This window comes from Ascaphus truei, chromosome 6, assembly GCF_040206685.1.
Source record: "Ascaphus truei isolate aAscTru1 chromosome 6, aAscTru1.hap1, whole genome shotgun sequence".
NCBI lineage: Eukaryota > Metazoa > Chordata > Amphibia > Anura > Ascaphidae > Ascaphus > Ascaphus truei.
Window position 1 is genome coordinate 21,189,367 of NC_134488.1, and position 13,653 is coordinate 21,203,019.

General features: G+C 44.5%; 1 protein-coding gene across 3 annotated transcripts in view; it reads right to left on the bottom strand.

Annotated features, from left to right (window-relative positions):
• TMEM201 (transmembrane protein 201) overlaps positions 1 to 13,653 on the bottom strand; it is a 28,007-nt gene that overhangs the window by 12,909 nt on the left and 1,445 nt on the right. For 2 of the 3 annotated variants that reach the window (XM_075603584.1, XM_075603583.1), the window contains exons 2-6: positions 11,806 to 11,926; positions 7,730 to 7,924; positions 6,651 to 6,827; positions 5,463 to 5,815; positions 4,550 to 4,753 (exon numbers count right to left, since the gene is read on the bottom strand). In XM_075603584.1, the coding sequence (XP_075459699.1) occupies positions 4,550 to 4,753; positions 5,463 to 5,815; positions 6,651 to 6,827; positions 7,730 to 7,924; positions 11,806 to 11,926 (1,050 nt within the window). Of the gene's footprint in view, positions 1 to 4,218; positions 4,754 to 5,462; positions 5,816 to 6,650; positions 6,828 to 7,729; positions 7,925 to 11,805; positions 11,927 to 13,653 lie in introns of those variants that run through there. The other variant, XM_075603585.1, reaches the window with a different exon arrangement.

The following is a 13,653-nucleotide window of genomic DNA, read 5'->3' on the forward strand; positions in this document are numbered from 1 at the left end:
GAGGACTGGAGTGGAGAACCCCTGCACTAATGTGAGGCAGTCTTGGTCCAGTAAGGAAAGTTCTCTTTTAAAAAGCATCAGCCTCCTTGATATCTGGCAATTTCGTTTGAGACCATCACAATATAAGTGGCAGATGCACACAACAGTTTATTTTTATTTTACTCTGCCATGAGCTGCCGGTGAACAGAACAGTCTACAGAGCTACAGCAGGAGAGCACGTGATGGAACCAATTCATGGAACACTCAGGCTGAGATGTCGTGTTCTTGACGTTCTGAGACTCAAGAGGATCCAGTTAACCAGTGTGCCCCACTCTTTAAAGACAAATGGTGAACAGCAGCAAACGGCTGCGACTTCAACTTTCATTGTGCACGTTTAGGTCTGCACCTGAACCAAGATTAATACACATGATTTAGATGCGACCTGAAATGAGACCATACAGGCTGAAGCAAGAAGTGTGATGGACAGACTACGTTGGCAAAGCACATCAGGCAATGGGTTTGACTGAAAAGGAGAGAAGAGGAAAGAGAAGCTTCCAGAGTCATGGTATTAAAAAAATAAAATAAGACACACCAACAAGCTTTAACCTAAAGGGATTTAAAAAAAAAAAAAAAAAAAATTCATGTAGGAACTCACCGAACAAGTGACAGTAATATCTTTGACGTTTGAATGTTATTTGATTAGGTGGTTAAATAAAACTTTAAAAAGTAAATGAATTTAAAAAATAAAATAAAAAATACGTTTGTGTTGAGGCCCCAGTAAACTAATTTGGTTCTCAGGAATGTATGCATGTCTTTATTTATATAGCGCCATTAATGTACATAGGGCTTCACAGTAGTAGTACACGTGATAATCATATAAATAACAGCTCATGGGAATAAGTGCAGGAATGTGAATCTGTGGTTTCACAACTGGTAAAATTTTTTTTAAAATAATGTGAAACCTCAACCCCCTTCAGTAATGAAAAGGAGCAGACACCCCCTCCATTTCTAATTGTTATTATTTTACATGTCTGTCACAAATGCACCACCCTGCTCAGAGCAGTAATGTATAGGACCACCCGCCTGCTTTCAAGTCATGTTACTTCTAGAAAGCGCAGGTAACTGGGGGGGGGGGGGGGGGGGGGGAGGGGGGAGAACCCATCTTCTCCCGTCGTCATGCAAAGAAAAATGCCCAGGAAGCTGCATATGGTGGGGCGGTCCGTCACAACTGCAAATAATGACAACTTTAGAAAACACAGCAGACAAGCCATGTTTGTGATGGCTACACTGTTACCTGGTTTGTTCAAGTCCACAATGATGAGAATCTTAAATCTATGGGAAGTTGACACTTTTAGTGCTGTGGAGCCATCAGACCAGTGTTTTGTATACACTAGAGCAGGGGAGCGCAAACCTTTCCCCCTGCCGGCAGTTCCCCTCTCTCCGCGACCCTCCACCCCAGCATCGCATTGCCATAGCAACGTGACGTCACATGACCTTGCGGCATCATTTGACGCCACGTCTAAGAAGCTGCCGGAGCCCAAGGTAAGTCAGGTTTACAGAGGCCTTCGCCGCTCCCCCGGCACTTAATTTAAGAGCCTTCGGGAAGCGCGCGGGGCCTCTGTAAACCCCGCGGGCCCCCCACCCCCCCTCGCAGCCAGTCAGTCTCGCGCCCCCCAGTTTGCACACCGCTGCACTAGAGCAGGGGTGGCCAACTCCAGGTCTCAAGGGCCACCAACACGTCAGGTTTGAAGGATATCCCCGCTTCAGCAGTTGAATGAGGCACCTGTGCTGAAGCAGGGATATCCTTAACTTGACCTGTTGGTGGCCAATTACCAGTCCTGAAGGGCCACCACAGCAACAGGGTTATTAAAGCAAAAAACATCCTGTTCAGTGCACAATGATAAATGTCAGGAGGTGTAGGGGGGGGGTTGTGTGTGTTGTGTGGTGTGTTGTGTGGTGTGTTGTGTGGTGTGTTAAAAGCACAGGTCCTGGAGGCAGTTGGTTTGGTGTAATGGGCTCTATGGCCATTTATTTAAAAACAAAGACAGCTGCTACAGTGAGCAGCATATACAGAGTATTAAAATATGAGCGAACAAGACATGTGATAGCCATGTGTTACAGTCACATAAAAAAAACACACCACACGGACAGCCACATGATCGGGACAGCACACAGCCAGTTATATTGGGCGAGAGGGTGTGGCAACCCTGGGCCGTTGAGCCAGGGGAAGCAGATCAGACAGACAGAGACAGCTGCAATGGGGCTTAGAGAGGCAAGTCAAACATACATGGACTGTAAGTGATAACCCGGCCGCCGCCGGAGTCCAGCAGCAAAAGGGTTAATAGCACCAAAAGCGCACCAGCAGCACAGGCACACCAGCAGCCAACCCAGAGACAGAGAGAAGGCCAGACACTGGTGTCTCATTTAGGCCATCCGACCAAAACAAAGAACAAAAGGCCCCACAGTCAACACCCCACCCCCCTAACCCTTTAGCTCTAAATATTAAATATAAAGGCTTCATTATTATAAATAACACACTAGCCTGTGAAAACGTGAGTACCATGCGTGTATATGTTCTATTCTACCTCAAAACCACACTTTGTGAAAAGCCGCAGTCCTACTTACTCGCTATGGTTATTTTATTTAATGCTAAATCTGAGCCGGGTGGGGACCCAGGATGATGCGTTGCAGGGTCACCCAACCTCCGGGGACTCACTGGTTCCAAGCAACGCGCAGGTTTGTCCACCGGGCAAGAACACTTGCCTAGTGGATGAAGAACGGCTGCAGGGTCAGGCTTGAAATGTCAGCAAGAACGCAGGAATCCCCTAGTCCAGATAACAATAATAAAAAGAAAATGGAGGAAGTGCGCACGCTGCACAAAAATAAATAAATACATTTTATAGAATTGTGCTTATCCAACAACAACAAAAAAAATTAATAACAAAAGTTTATACTAAACTGCTCAGTTTTTCTGTGAATGTAGATATAGTAGTGCATTAATACCCTCTGCTTTAATTCAGCGTGGGGGCGAGTGGGGGAAAAAAATAAAATAAAACTAACGTAGTGTCCAAAATGTATATAAAAATCAGGCAGAGCTAAATACATATCAAATCAGACAAATCATAGCTGAGCAGATTCATGACTATATAAAGGGTTACGAGAGAAGATATGCGGACTGCGTGCAGAGGATGTTTCTAGGAAGTGCGGACCGCGCCATCATTCATTAAAACCCATCATCTACAATACTTTTATTAAATTAAAATAGTTCCCCCCGCCCTATTTTTGTAACAAGGAACCTACAATGATTCAGGTGGGAGAAATTAGGCAGCTAAATGTAAAACTATTAAACACATTGGAAGAATTTGTGTTTTTATAAAAAGTCACCAGCCAAGCCCAAATATCCCCTGCCCTTTACAAACGCTCTAACGGCCAAGTGCAGAAGTCCCCAGTGACCAGGAACGAGGTCAGAAGGGCAGATGTATATCTTTATGATCATAGTGTTTTAAAAGCTGCATCACGATAGCTCCAGCTGTAACCCTCAGAGGCACGTTACGCTTTTATATACCCGACCTACAATACAAGCAATCAGCCTGGGGGATTTCATATTGTAACAGGAATGAGGTATGACGTTCATTACTTAAAAACAGTGGCTGTTGGGGACACTGAGTTCCAACAAACTGAAGATCTCCTTTCTGCAATATTCATTTCCAAATAAATATAATAATAAGTAGATTTCCTTTACTGCCAAAAGGAAACTGCAATATACAATGAAAGCCAATGTAACGCAGGCATCTCTAGCAGAGGCATTACAAGGTTAACCTGGAGTTTAAACAGGCGTCATGTGGATTTATATTGTGCCTGTTCATCGTTTGGATTGCTGTGGATCAGTAGTTGGAAACACAGACCCCTATTCAATGTGCTAATAAGCCAGCTTACCTTTGGCGGGGAAGCTTTCAGAAATAGAACTGATTCAAATCAAGAAGGAGAGGGTTTGTCACACAGCATTGAGCAAGGCTACAGAGCCAACGTATGATCACTGGCGCAGTTTGTCATTTCAAACACCAGTATTAGGATTGCTTCAACACAATCACATGGAGTATTTAAGGATTGTGGATCTCTGGTTTCACTTTGTGCAGGGGGCGGCCAACTCCAGTCCTCAAGGGCCACCAACAGGTCAGGTTTTACAGATATCCTTGCTTCAGCACAGGTGGCTCAGTCATTGACTGACCACCTGTGCTGAAGCGAGGATATTTTTAAAAACCTGACCTGTTGGAGGCCCTTGGGGACTGGAGTTGGTCACTCCTGGCCTGTTGCAATGTAGATATACAAACACTGTGCTTGATACAATAGCGACACTACGCCATACGCCTTCTTTTAGCAGTCCTATAAACCAAGACAAAGATGGATATATGGGTCATTCCCTGGGAAAGACAAAGGGACTGGGTGACAGAGAGATGGCATTGGGGGAACTAAGGGGGCGATGATGAGCAGAGAGGGAAGGATGCAGACTGAACAGCAGAGTATATGAAGCCTGTTTTCCAGTCCCCGGGTTCACTGCTCTGGCTCTGACCTTCGCGGCCGGTGTCTCCGGGGGCCCGTTGCTTTGCGCGTGGCGACTGCCGCAGTGAAACCGACCAGACAGCACAGGGAAGTGGTGCCAAGTTTGGCGGTGTCCAACCAGCTGGGAGAATCCGTCAGCAGGTACCGCTCGGTCAGATAGAGCCCCGTAACCAGCAACCACAGGAAAACGGCGAAGGCATCCACTCTGCGTAACCTGCGGAGAGGGACGGGACACGGGGAGAGGAAGATGGGGTAACACGCGTCAAGTTTAAATAATAAAAATCGTGCACGTCCGCCAACCCTGTCCAAACATTTTAGCAAACATGTAGTTTGCAGGGTCACCCAGTCATTTTATAGCTAAACCACTGAATTTACTAAACTACTTAATTAAAAAATAAATAAATACTCATCTTAACACAGATAAAATAGTGTTACATGCGTGTGAACACATCATTACATGGCAGAGTGCTTTTATTTTCATGCATTCCAACATAAAACATACATACGTACGTGTGTGTGTGTGTGTGTGTACGCAAGAATACAGGACACTGCTATCTGGGCCCTTTGCAAGTAATCCTCTTAACCTTCCCTGTAAAGCCGACAGCTTAGTGCTACTATATATTCACCATTAGTGTACAAAAAGGAGGCCTGATCTGTTATTAATGGGAGAGAGACGCTTCCAAACTAGATCCATGGCTATTGCAGTCTATATGTCCGCCATGTCCTGCACTGTGCTGAAAGAGCACCACGAGTTGGTTTTATTACATTGGCCCTTTATTATGATGGGGGTTTACTGGACTGCATGAGAAAAACGGAGCCGTATATTGCAAAGCTTCCATTTCAGGAAAGTGGTTCAATTCTGCACCATCTCAATTTCCAGTGAACAAAAAAAAAAAAGAAAAAAAAAGTGCAACGATACTGACCTGATACGACCAGCTAGCACCATGGCAAAGACACAAGCCAAGAGCCCCAGTATCACAACACCCATCTGATGGTTCCGCCCATAGCTCCATGCTACATTCAGGTTCTCCAGTGTCTGTTCAGGCAGAACATCAAGGACTTCCTCCCAAAAGGAAAGAGGACCTGCAGCAGGGTCAGGCCGAGAGATATTCTTGGTCTGTGCTTCAGGAGAGCTGGGGGAGTCTTTACTGGAAGAGAACGGGTCTCCTGAACCCAACAGGACCAGAGCCACTAAGAACATGCCGCTGAGGAAGGCGAGGAAGCGCAAGACAATGACCTGCATAGGAGCTTGGCTGGATGAGGAGGCACCAAAACTCTGCAAGGAATGGAGGAAGAAGCCATCAAAAGAAACATCTAGTCAACAGGTAAAGTGGCAATCTATCCTCGGCCCAAAGTATACTACTAGCTGTGACATGTTTAAGGGGTTAGCATCTCTAATTGATACATATTAATGAACTAATGGCCAGTGGTAAATTCAAACAGGCCAAAACAAGGCGACTGACACCACACTAAAAACGTATCAAACAAGTACTTGAAATTAATTGTTCCAAAACATTCAATAAGATGAGGACACCCCAAGGCAATTGAGAGATATATATAGATATTATTTTTTGGAACATATAATGCTGTGGACCGTTTACCTAATCTGTTTTTTAAAACACTGTAAAGTGTTGTATAAAAGGAGGAAGAATGTTCACCCAGATCCTTTTTGTTTGGCAAATTAGAGCAGCATAAATTTGTTTAACGAGATAAAGAACAATACATTTACCAGGTAACATTCAAATCAAACCAACCTGAAGAAAAGAAAAACAGACTTCTTTGCATCTGGTGTAAAAAGGAAGTGCATATATTAGTCGGACAATTAATTTTTCCAAGGAAGCAGATTGCATTAATAAATTGTTTGAACAAATAATAATAATAATAATAATAAACCATGTGCCAGCTATGTAGGACTACGCTGCTTTAAGGGTTCATACGTAAAGACAACAAAAACGTAATTTCAAAAGTTAGTGGTTTGGGCTGAATATAGAGGGCATGTCAGAGAAAAAGGCGGCATTGAGAAAAAGTCAACATTTCCCTTGAAATGAAAAGCTGCTGGAGGATTTGACAGCAATACATGCGATTGATAAAAAAAGGCGCGTCACACTTACCTGTACATAGCTCTTGTCCGACTCCCGCCGCTTGAGCTGGTGGTTGAGCAGTATCGCCCTCAGCTGGCGGTTTTGGTGCTTGATATAATATTCCACAGCAGCTTGGCATGGCCGGCACAGCTTGTACATCTGCTCCAAGTGGTGTTTGTACACTTCTATCTCCTCGTCGTACCGGTCCTGGGAAGAAAGACAGGCCGGGGGGTTCCAACATTTTTTTTTTGTGCTTAAGGAACCCTATAATATTGTGCTATTCTGGGGAATCCAAACCCTCTCCAACAGCGCGTCTGAGATCAGATACATTGTAAGGAACCCCAACCCTCTCTAATAGCGCGTCTGAGATCAGATACATTGTAAGGAACCCCAACCCTCTCTAATAGCGTGTCTGAGATCAGATGCATTGTAAATTCTTCAGTATTTGGTACAATTTTCAAATGACCTGAACATTTCAGGAAACCCTTAAGGGATGCCCGGGGAACCCAATGGTTCATAGGGACCCTGGTTGAAAAACACGGTTCTAAACAGTTCACACAAGTTACAATGTTAAAAATTATTTTCAGCCCCCACAAGGATTGTGGGTTTATGTCAAGTATAAGCAAAATAGTGCAAATGTAGCAGAGAGGCTACTTTGTGAATATGCTCAATAATTGTTCTCTTTAAGAAGCTACCTGCATATATAGATCATGTCCTTAAAAAGGAGATTTAAACAGCAGGAGTGCACAGAAATAGCTTAACTAGCTTGGTAAAACCCCGCCTTTTAAAAGAACATTGTTGCTTATATAGAACAGACAATGTACAAAGCGCTGTACATAGAATGTCACAGGCAGTCCCAGAGCTTACAATCCAATTGATGCTTGGGATACAGGCAGATGCCCAAAGTCACAAGGAGAGCCGACACCGGGATACAAACCAGGTTCAACCACTTCAAAAAGGCAGTTTCAGCCCTAATGGCAAAACGATTAAACAAGTGTCGATTAGATCTTCTTAAACAGGAGATAAAATGATGTGCTATAAACCAAATTGGTAACACAAAAACCAAGTTCACACACACACACACACACACTTCTCCGACTGGTACTCACCTCCTCCCTGGGCAAGAAGGAGGCCAGCTGCTTGATCTTTGTGGTTTGGTTGTTGTTGCATTTCTTGCATAGCAGCATCTGGCAGTTGACCCATTGCTGGGGTTTAGCAACATCACCGACACCGGTTCCCCCAGACACCATATGGTTCAGATGCTCACTGTGCTGGGCAGGGATGGGCTTGTTGTAGTCACCGTTCTACAAGGAGAAAAACCAGAGGCGTCTGAGCTTCCGCTACACCCAACCAGCATTCTTCAGAAGGACATGGACGTTGCTCCACCACACATTATGGACTAGGAGACATCTCGGCGTACTCGGGATGCAACAACCACCTTCAAAAGTACTTCCAATAGTGGAAATCAGTTGGGAAAGTATTCGCTCATATGCTAATAAAAGCAGGAATCCAAGTAAAAGAATAAATGTAAAAAATGATATACTGCTTCCTTGTCACTGGGGAAGCCCCAGTTCATGAGCTGCCCAAGGAAGTCTTGGCCTGCATTTACTTTTTTTTTTATACAGAGACTGACCTACCTGCTCGTCACAACAACTCTACCCTTACGGACTAACTTTCAAGCAACAACGTAGCTGTTGTGTCTGAACCCATGGAGGTTCCCAGTGGCAAGAATTCAGAGGTTGTTTTTTCAGAGACTCCGGGTTCAAGTAAAATGATAAAAACGCAAATTAAAACTAACTTCATACAATATATATTTTTGAAAAAATTAAAAAAAAGAAAAATTAAATTTAACAAGCTGGAGCATCATGTTGATACTGGGGAAAAAAGGACCCTGCTCACCAACGCCTCATATGATTTCAGCTTTGTAGTACAGTAGGGCCACGCTCATACGCAGGTTCCGTTCCATGGCGGCGCCGCAAAGCAAAACTGGCGTCTCCTACCCTTCTGCGCATACTTGCAGTCCCACCCCCCCGTTCTGCGCATGCGCGAACTTGGCCGCTCACGCTTCTGCGCATGCATGGTGGCCCCCTTCTCTTGGCACCGTATTGGCAGATCGCCAAGGAGGAGCCCTACTGTACTATAAAACACCATTTCTCTTTACGCCCCTCCTATACCAGAACAAATGGGCATCATGCTCCGGACAATTTAGGGTAGGCGAAAACGTAACTAATCAGGTTCCATCAGCCCCTATAAAGCTCCCTGCTATTCTCCTCACAGCATTTTGATACAGGGAGTCTTCAGGCTTCCTTTTCCCTGGGCATAGCATATTTAGAGATAGAAGTCACCTAAAGCCACAATACGTTCGTTTGGCCAGTGTGAAGTGAGCAGGTATGGGCTTACCTACGGTACTAGGCATTGTGCCAAGAAGAATGCCTCTCGCCCCTTCCCTGCATTGTGGTATTCAGCAGCAAGCTACAGTATGCCCTGCTTACCTGAAAAGGGTCTTCACTGCAGTCAGGGGATTTTACTGCGGTCATTTGATGCTACTCCAGCCCAGATTACAAATGTCATGGGTATGAAAACTGCACTGGTGCCACCTAGTATCCCAATGGCAGTATATGCCTTTATGATGCATATGATCCTCTGCGGAGAAGTTTTTAAGCTACCAAAGTGGAAGAAGGATTTGCATGACTCATTGTGGTAGGTGCACTTAAGCAGATAAGTGCCTTATTTTGTTCCTTTTTAGTACGGCAGGTAGAAAACCTAGTTAATTTTTTTTATTATTTTACCTTGGGTGTGTTCTCTGTTGCTTAAGATTCTCCTGTTTGGGTTAATTAGCAATTATTATGATTGGACCTCCACCCTGCCAGTGAGTTAGGCTATAAGTCCTGCGGTTGCTCAACTCCCTCTCCACGGCCTCTGCGTGGAGATCTTTTGCTCCGAGATGTTTCGGTTGTTGGACTTCTGTTTCTTTGTTGGCGGCCTCTCTCCCCACGCACCCCCCCCCCCCTCCCCCACAGCAAGCAAGGGAATGCTTTGGTATGTCCATTTGTTTGCACTGGCATAAAGAAAAGGGAAGGGTGAAATTATTCTTACCGATACATGTATTCCTTTTCTTCTAGCCCCTCTGTGCCAGTACAACATTCCCCCTCCCTAATGCCATTTGCAGATTTTCCTTTTCCAACTTTGATAATCTGTGACACAGGAGCTGAATCCTGTTTGAGCGGACACTTATATTCTGTTTGTTTTATTTATTGTACTTCATTATGTGTTCCCATGAGTAACAGTGAATGCAAATGTAACCCCTAAACTACCAGAAGGGCACCAATCTGCTGCAGGAGTTAAATCTCCAATTAAAAACACAGCAAATTAATAGCTCACAAGGAACTCACATCTGCCACTATTTCTGGGACTCAGATTCCTAATCGTGTCAGCATTTCTCTGATATTAGTTGAACCCTTTACAGTACAGAATATATACAGTTAGGTCCGGAAATAATTGGACACTGACAATTTTCATAATTTTGGCTCTGTACGCCACCACAATGGATTTGAAATGAAACAACCGAGATGCAATAGAAATGCAGACTTTCAGCTTTAATTCAAGGGGTTGAACAAAAATATCATATGAAACGTTTAGGAATTGCAACCATTTTCATACACAGTCCCCTTATTTCAGGGGCTCAAATCATAAATAAAATGTCAATTTTTAATACTTTGTTGAGAATCCTTTGCAGGCAATGACTGCTTGAAGTCTGGAACGCATGGACATCACCAAACGCTGGATTTCCTCCTTAGTGAGGCTTTGCCAGGCCTTTACTGCAGCTGTCTTCAGTTGTTGTTTGTTCGTGAGTCTTTCTGCCTTAAGTTTTGTTTTCAGCAAGTGAAATGCACGCTCGATCGAGTTGAGATCAGGTGATTGACTCGGCCATTGCAGAATACTCCACTTCTTTGCCTTAAAAAATCTCCCGAGTTGCTTTCTCAGTATGTTTTGGGTCATTGTCCATCTGTAAAGTGAACGCCGTCCAAACAACTTCGCTGAAACTGAGCAGACCATATTTCCCTATACACTTCAGAATTCATCCAGCTCCTTCGGTCTTCTGTCAAATCAATAAACACAAGCGACCCAGTGCCATTGTAAGCCATACATGCCCATGCCATCACATTGCCTACACCGTGTTTTACAGATGATGTGGTATGCTTTGGATCATGAGCCGTTCCAAACGTTCTCCATACTTTTTTCTTCCCATCATTCTGGTACAGGTTGATCTTGATCTGTCCAAAGAATGCTGTTGCAGAACTGGGCTGGCTTTTTTAGATATTGTTTGGCAAAGTCTAATCTGGCCTTTCTATTCTGGAGACTTATGAATGGTTTGCACCTTGTGGTGAACCCCCTGTATTTGCTCTCGTGAAGTCTGCTCTTTATGGTAGACTTGGCTAATGATCTGCCTACCTCCTGGAGAGTGTTCTTCACTTGGCTGGATGTTGTGAAGGGTTTTTTCTTTACCATGGACAGGATCCTACGATCATCCACCACTGTTGTCTTCCGTGGACGTCCAGGTCTTTTTGTTTTGCAGAGCTCACCAGTGCGTTCTTTTTTTCCTCAGAATGTACCAGACTTTTGATTTGGCCGCTCCTAATGTTCCTGCTATCTCTCTGATGGATTTTTTTTTTTTTGCAGCCTAAGGATGTCCTGTTTCACTTGCATTGAGAGCTCCTTTGCCCGCATGTTGTGGGTTCACAGCAACAGCTTCCAAATGCGACACCTGGAATCAACTCCAGACCTTTTACCTGCTTAATTGCTGATGAAATAACGAAGGAATAGCTCAAACCTGTCCAGGAACAGCTTTTGAGTCAATTGTCCAATTACTTTTGGTCCCTTGAAAAAGAGGGGGCTACATATTAAAGCGATGTAATTCCTAAACCCTTCCTCCAATTTGGATGTGAATACCCTCAAAGCTGATAGCCCATGTTCATTATTTAACTGTATCAGTCTAAGTGTAACTTGAATTTATTTTGGTTTACAGCCAAAATAACAAAACTTGTATCAGTGTCCAATTATTTCCGGACATAACTGAAGTTGTCAGCCTAAAGGAAATGTCATGATTTAACAACTGCAGAACATTGATCATCTTACCAACCCCATCAATACCAGGCAATGCCCACCACCTCATGCCCATTATTACCTCCTGGAAGCCGTTGTACTGCTCACAGTTGGGACAATCCCAGCAGTTACGATTGCCATATGGTACCACATTATCCTGGTTACAGAACCAGCAATTCACATGCAGGTGGGTCGGACGCCTCCTGGAGAACAAGGAGAAAAACCACAAGCGGGGTTGGGTGGGTGGAACGTAGGTCACAGATGGGATCTAGTGCTCACATATGTGAGCCAAGCACCCTGGAAATGCTGCTGTAGAGTCTGTTTTAATGTAGCTGGCGTGGGGACATCTTTTGATCGATAAGTCATGCCAGAACTTCCCACAGCATTGAAAAGCATTTTTTTTTTTTAAAAAGTCTTCAACTTGCATAAATAACCTTTAATCTAACTTTTCCATTTTGTAATAAAGACTCTACATAACGAGCATATCCGCGAAGCTGTACCCAGTTTCTATGCAGAGTGACTCCAGAGAAGGTATGTACCCTTACTTATACTACGCAGATCCCATACAGCAAGGGTGCAAGAAATGTTCTGGCGGGTGGGGGGCGCGCAGCGCTTACAAAGGCCCCGCGCTCTTCCCCAAAGCATTTAAATTAAAATGCCGGGGGAGCACGCGAGACCTCTATGTTACTTACCTGGTCTCCGGCAGCCTCACATGATCTTGTGACATCAGAAACGCAGGAGACAAGGTAAGGGGAGGGGGGGGCCGCAGACGAAAAAGTTTACACACCCCTGCCCTACAGTATCATTCAGAACAGAGACGCCGAACAGTTTACACACCGCCTCTTTATTTCTGAATGGAAATGGTTTTAAAACTTGCAGTTAGAGTTATACAACGAAAAAGTGGTTTGCAAGGCAAGCATCCAGCACAACAGCCGGGCAGAGGCTTGTTCAAGCAGATGCCCTCTGAAGACAAAAGGGGCCTTCTCAGATTGTCCCGCAAAGCCTGGCAACTCTCCTAGCCATGAGAAACAGCTAGATCGGGCCAATCACTGCAGCAAAGCAGCTGCAAGGCACGCGCTCAATGACATACACAGGGCAGGCGAGCAGACATCCTGACAGGGCTGATGTCAGTGAGCCGGAGGACTTTGTAGCCCCTCTGCAATCAAACACTGAATTACTCTAGAATCCACTGTCAACCACCTTCCTCCCTGCAATGTAAAAGGAAACGGTTATAAACTCCGGATCATAAGCAGAAGTCATTCTGAAAGGAGTCAGACAAGCCTGAAATGGATTGTTTTCTTATATAGTGCTGACTGTGCACACAGCACTGTACATCAAATTTCCCAGGCACAATAAGTCCCTGCCCCATAGAGCCAACAATCTAATTTTGGTACCCAAGACAAGGCGATAAAGTGACCTGCCCAAAGTCAGAAGGGGCCAATGCTGGAATTGAAACGGCAGTCACATTACAACGGAGATACGCCATAAGCTTTATCACTATGGTTTAAATACTGTATAGATTAAGAAAAAGTGGGCACATTGCGTGTACCTTGGCCAGAGCCGCCACGTTTGATTTTGGGCACATGGACCTCCAGTTCAGCATTCTGCGTGGAATGCAACACTGTGCAAGGGATTGACAGAGCGAATCCGTTTACCTTTCTGGTGTATTCGATTGCTTTTATTTAACCCGATTAGCTTGCATGGTGCATCTATGGGGGACCACACCCCCAAAAACACTAATCTAAAGTCGCCCATTCGGCCAGTGAATAAGTATGTGTTGAGTTTTGAAGCTCTGTGTTGGTGGTTGTAGTCTGCATTATCCTATTGCCAGGACAGTTACATAAGAAGAAAAGAGGATTCACTCATGGATAATAGGAGCATCAGATATTAGCATGACACATAATTACAACTTTGATTTAGCCAGACCCGG